The sequence below is a fragment of the Triticum urartu genome, chromosome 7 (genome assembly GCF_003073215.2).
Source record: "Triticum urartu cultivar G1812 chromosome 7, Tu2.1, whole genome shotgun sequence".
Lineage (NCBI taxonomy): Eukaryota > Viridiplantae > Streptophyta > Magnoliopsida > Poales > Poaceae > Triticum > Triticum urartu.
In genome coordinates, this window is record NC_053028.1 from 550923778 (window position 1) to 550929025 (window position 5248).

A 5248-nucleotide genomic window follows, 5' to 3' on the forward strand; every position below is an offset into this window, starting at 1 on the left:
AAGCTTGGACAGCTGAAAACGCCTACAGGCTCACATGAAATAATGGCACCCAAAAGAGTTCAATAGAAGGGAAAATTGGTTGCCGCCAGTTTGAGAGGTTTGTCAAAACTAATGTTGATGCAGGTATTTCGGTTGATCACAATCTCGGAACTGGTACGTCCATTTTGTCATGGTAGCGACGGGAGCTACTTGGGTGGCACTGTCCTAGTTGGCAACGGTCTCACTGAGCCAGCCGCACTCGAGGCGCTGGCCTGCAACGAGGTACTCTTCTTAGCACAAGAGTTGGGGATACAGAACATACAGGTGGCGTAGACTGTAAATAGGTCGTAAATTATATCCACCAGTGGAGGAATTATTAGAGAGATTAGTGAGACATCAAAAGGTTTTAATTCTTCTGCATTTAGTCATGAACAACTTCGAACTTTGAAGCTAATAAGATAGCTAGGCTAGGGTTATCCCTTGCGCCTGGGAGGCATGTTTGGTTAGGATTTCCATACGATTCAGTTGTAATCCTTGTGAATATTCTCAATGATCAATGATAAATGTTAGCAAGAGCTCCCAGTTGGAGCGCGTGGAAGCATACGGGCCGGCCCAACTGCGTTTTTGGTTAATTGCTGGACCAGCGACCTTTTACTGTCGAACGTTTGACAAGGGACCGCTGGCCATGGTGAGTTGACAATTGACTTTTTGGAAAAAGGGAAAAAGTTCACAAAAATAAATAAGGCTCCAAAATTTTGAAAAAATTCATAAATATTGAAAAAATCATGAAACAAAAAAGGTTCATGGTATGTATGAAAATCAAGTCATGGAAAATTTGTAATTTATAAAATCAAAATAAAAATACAAAATTTCATTAAATTTTGATACAATTTTAGTTTGGAAAAGTTCATGAAATGGGATTTTTTTTGAAAAGATTTCAATTTTTTGAGAAAAGAAAGACTAAAAATCTCCCTTCGCTAAAAAAAGAGACTAAATTCCCCAACTCCGCTGTGGCCGTGACGACTCTCAACGAATCCCGATTTGACGACGCGCTCCCCGCCTTCCCTTGACCCGCCCCGCCTCCATCAAATCGGACCGGCAGGGCCTTAGGAAGCTCCACAGTCGTTGCTAGGGTTTGGAGAGATGCCGCGGAATCAGATCGGCGACACGGTCTCCGGTGAAGTGATGCCGCCGCCGAACCAAGTAGGGAATCGGAGGCTCGGCCCGATCTCCGGTGCAGAGGTGCTGCCGAAGCAAGTCAGTAATCGGACGCCCGTGACGGTCCCTCCGCCGTCGAAGCAACGCAAGGATCAGACGGTCCGCACGGTCTCCGGTGGAGCGGTGCTGCCGACGCAAGTTGGGGGTCGGACGCCCGTGTCAGTCCCTCCGTCGTCGCCCAACCAACTTGGAAATCGGAGGGTCAGCACCGTCTCCGCTGGAGAGGTGCCGCCGAAGCATGCTGGGAATCGGTCGACCTTGTCGGCCCAGCTGCCGCCAAAGCAATGCAGGGATGATCGGACGGTCTCCACGCTCTCCCATGGAGATGTGCTGCGGAAGCAAGTCGGGGACCGGACGCCCGTGTCGATCCATCCGGCGCCGAAGCAACGCAGGACTCAGACGGTCGGCCAGGTCTCCGGCAGACAACCCTTGCCGCAGCTGCACACCACACAACAAGGCAGACCGGCCAGCTCCTCGAAACCTAGTGCATGTACGGCTCTTCGTGGCAACACTAGTGCGCAAGCTCGTAAGCCATGTGCTGCTGCAACAAAAACTGTTGTACAAGTTAAGTCGAAGAAGAACAAAGATATAGAAGAAGGGGAGGACGAAATCCGAAGGCTGAACGAATTGGGATTGGGAGATAATGTCAGCAAGAAAGATTATGGTGTTTATCTCAACCAGCTGCCTGGCAGGCCTGATGTCGATATTTCCACTAAGCTGGATGCTGTGCAGCTCAAGGAGCTCAATGTTCGCCATGCGTTGTATCGCCTCAAGTATTATCAGGTTTGGTTTGTAGTCCCATACACTTTATTTATAGGTTGCTTGTGTTACTATTAAATTACTTGTTCTGTGCTGTGCTGCGTATGCTGGTTTGTTAATATACACAGTAAATTTGGTGTCATCACTGATCTCATTGTCTATAGCTGTCACAAAACGTGCCTGAGGATAAGCTTTGCTATGATAAATTGAAAGAGGACTACCCCCCTAGCCGTCTTGAGGAGGAGAGATTCTTTAAGTGCTATGAGGAAGATGGCAAATTAGATTGGTCTTTCCACACTGATTACTGCAAGCTTGCTGGCCTGGAGGACTACCAACGGCTGGTCCCTCAAAATTATGTACGTATTCTTTTTTTTTTTGGCAAGTTGTATGCATCTGTTTATGTTTTGTTGATCTAGTATGATAGACCAGTGTTTAAGCTCAGAAACTTCTCAACAAAACGACTTACTTTTGGTAGATCCAAATCTTTATACGGTGAATCAGTTATTAAACCTTGTATAAAACGTGAAAAGAAATGGCGTTTCAGTATTCTAAGCCTTGTAATAAAAGGTAAAAAGGAATTACAGTTTCAATATTCCTGGCATATTATTTTGATTCTCATATCCTTTTAGACCAATTCGCACGCATGTTCATGCTAGCAGTAGTTGTACGTTTTAGTTATTGTTTCCTTGAATGAAGTGTTCTGCCTACCCCAATTTGTTTGGGACTAAAGGCGTTGTTGTTGTTGTTGTTGTTGTTGTTGTTGTTGTTGTTGTTGTTGTTGTAATGAAGTGTTCTATAATGTTATCTAATTTTTTAAGCCCGACAGTAATACTTATCAAATTCCATGACAAATTGGCCAGTTTGCATAAATTCAAATATAGTGACAATCTTGTTTCACCTTTTTATTCTGTGAATGACATAAATTGGTGAAACTGTTCCTAGTTTTCTTTCTTTGATCAAGGATGGCAGACTATATTATTTCCTTTTAGATGTCTTTTGGCAAATGTAACTAAGTATGTTTTTCTGATAAATTGCATCCGCTTGTTTATCTGATTATAAAATGTTCAACTATTATTATTTGAGTTATGTGATTGTTTGCTAATCTTTCCTTTTTACTGTTGTCTCCCTCTAATTTTTTATTGTAGGGTGGTTATGACTATGTTCGTTGGGATGAATACCACAAGGAATTTCATAGCTATGAGATTGAACAAGAATATGTCAAGTATTGTGAAGAATTGTCCAAGAAACTTAAGGTACGCACCATAGATATGATAAAAGTTACCCAAATGTTGATTGTTTTTTGTACTAACAATCTTTTTTTTTGTCTCGCAATAGTGGATGGAAGCTTATGTGCTAAAAGAACAAACATCACTTATGGTAAGTATGAGTGAGATCTCTTATGCAAAACGCATGAGTAACATTATGTCACTATGTATACTTTAGCACCATTCATAATGCCTCTTTTTTTTTAACTTATGCCTCTCCTATTTTAGCGGGGAATGATTTTGACCAGAGGAACTTACCAAGCAATGAAGATCGCCACTGACTTCTCGAAGATACATGCGAACTTAGCCTTTTCTGGCTTCTATGTAGGGTCCCTTGTGCACTTTTTATTTCATTTAGGTGTTCTGTATTTAACAATTAGACTCTTAATTCAGGAGTGGTTCAAGAGCATGGCTTTTGATGTTACGAACTACAAAGAGTTCGATGTACTCTATTATGAGATTTGGCAGAGGTGCAATCAGGAGGTCAGTAATGTACCCTGGTCTTCTGAACAACTTAGCAATCATTGAATGGTGATATGTGTTTTGATGCTTTGTAATGCATTTTCTTTTTCTCCCCTTGAACAATTCTCAGAAGAAATTCAGAGATGCTTTGGATGAGGTGTATGAACTTAACAGGTTCCCATTGAGCCAAAACAGAATGAGATGTGCACTGGAGAATGACACATTCTGCTCGGAATTCGAAGAGGAGGTAACTTGTTTTCCTTATTCAGATGTTTTCCAAATTCACATGGTATTCATGGTTATAGATCTTTATAACTTATCTTTTTCATACTTCTCATTTTCAGTTTCTTGGTTTCACAGCTTGCCTCAAGGAAGTAAGTTCTGTTCTGTGTGTCTCCCACTCTTATGCCATGTTTGGATGCAAAGTATTTTTAGAGTATTTTCTGAATACCATGGTTTCTGAAAAAACTATAGTTGTACATACTTTTCGGTGTTTGGAGTAGTAAATACCATACTTTTACAAACTGCAGTATTCCCAATACTATGATATTTTTGGAGTATTAAAAAAATCTACTCCTGCCCTCTTTTTTCTTAAAGAGAGAAACAATTGCATGGGTTGTTTTAGTTAGTCTGGCTGCTCTGATTTTACGTCTACTAGGTTGCGCACCATCTTGACGCAAGTCAGCTACTAATGCATGTTAGTTTATATACAACACATGTTGCTCTGAATCAGTGTCACATAGAGGATATAGAAGTATAGATCCTATACGTTAGTTTATATATGGAGCCAATTAACCAAACAGTTGTCTTCAACGTGCATGTGCATGCCCAAAAACTAGTTTGATTTTTTTATGATAGCTATGGAATGCAAAATAAGAAGAGTAAATACTGCTCGCCACACGCTTCATTGTATCTGCACACTTTTTCCTACCTACAAGTCATAGTACTTTGATTTTCAAATAGTGTAGGTTTTTTAAGTAGTACTCAGCATCTAAACAGAGGCTAGATTGAAACTATTGGAATGTTGTTCTTGTGTCTGATGCTCTACCTGACCATAGTTTGCAGAGGACAAAAGCAAGATCACTGAGGATAAAGCCCTGGAGTTGATTGCAGAGGCACTTAGAAAGGAGGTACTTTATTATAAAACTGCATCCGCATGCCTTTTTCAAGTTTCAACTATATAGTTTACTTAAGTGAAGTTCCTTTTCTTTCAGACGCCGAAACCAAAGTTCTATGAGGATTATTGTAGGAAGAAGATAGATATTGCTCAAGCTATTGGAATAATTCCCAGCGTACCGGCTTAACTGTTGATCTTCCTGATTCACACCATTTCATTTATCAAGTTAGATATGCAGCCCAACTGCCACTATTAGACAGTACGGAGTATATACTAAGTAAATGGCACGTGCCATGCACATGTAGAATTCAGGGAATGTAACTTAAAAAGTTGGATATTTTTCATGCTCCCTTTTTCTTGGTGATTACTCTTCATCTGATGACCATCGACTGTACAGAAACGCTACAAGAGTGTTTAGCTTCTGTTGGGTACTTAAGCCACTACGCGA

The 5248-nt window shown here is 41.0% G+C and overlaps 1 protein-coding gene across 1 annotated transcript; it reads left to right on the forward strand.

Annotated features, from left to right (window-relative positions):
- The first annotated feature begins 1122 nt into the window (after positions 1 to 1122).
- Positions 1123 to 4987, forward strand: LOC125519055. The gene is made up of 10 exons (XM_048683947.1): positions 1123 to 1980; positions 2121 to 2312; positions 3102 to 3209; positions 3292 to 3333; positions 3450 to 3545; positions 3615 to 3704; positions 3814 to 3930; positions 4028 to 4057; positions 4742 to 4813; positions 4898 to 4987. Exons 1-10 carry the CDS (start codon positions 1123 to 1125, stop codon positions 4985 to 4987), a joined length of 1695 nt encoding a protein of 564 aa, XP_048539904.1.
- Positions 4988 to 5248: the final 261 nt, after the last annotated feature.

Bases quoted from the DNA above. Each gene is read 5' to 3' on its own strand.
- LOC125519055 (XM_048683947.1), top strand. From the start codon at position 1,123: ATGCCGCGGAATCAGATCGGCGACACGGTCTCCGGTGAAGTGATGCCG. The intron at 3,210-3,291 runs GTACGCACCATA...GTCTCGCAATAG, and splicing joins AATTGTCCAAGAAACTTAAG to TGGATGGAAGCTTATGTGCT. The intron at 3,546-3,614 runs GTAGGGTCCCTT...CTCTTAATTCAG, and splicing joins TAGCCTTTTCTGGCTTCTAT to GAGTGGTTCAAGAGCATGGC.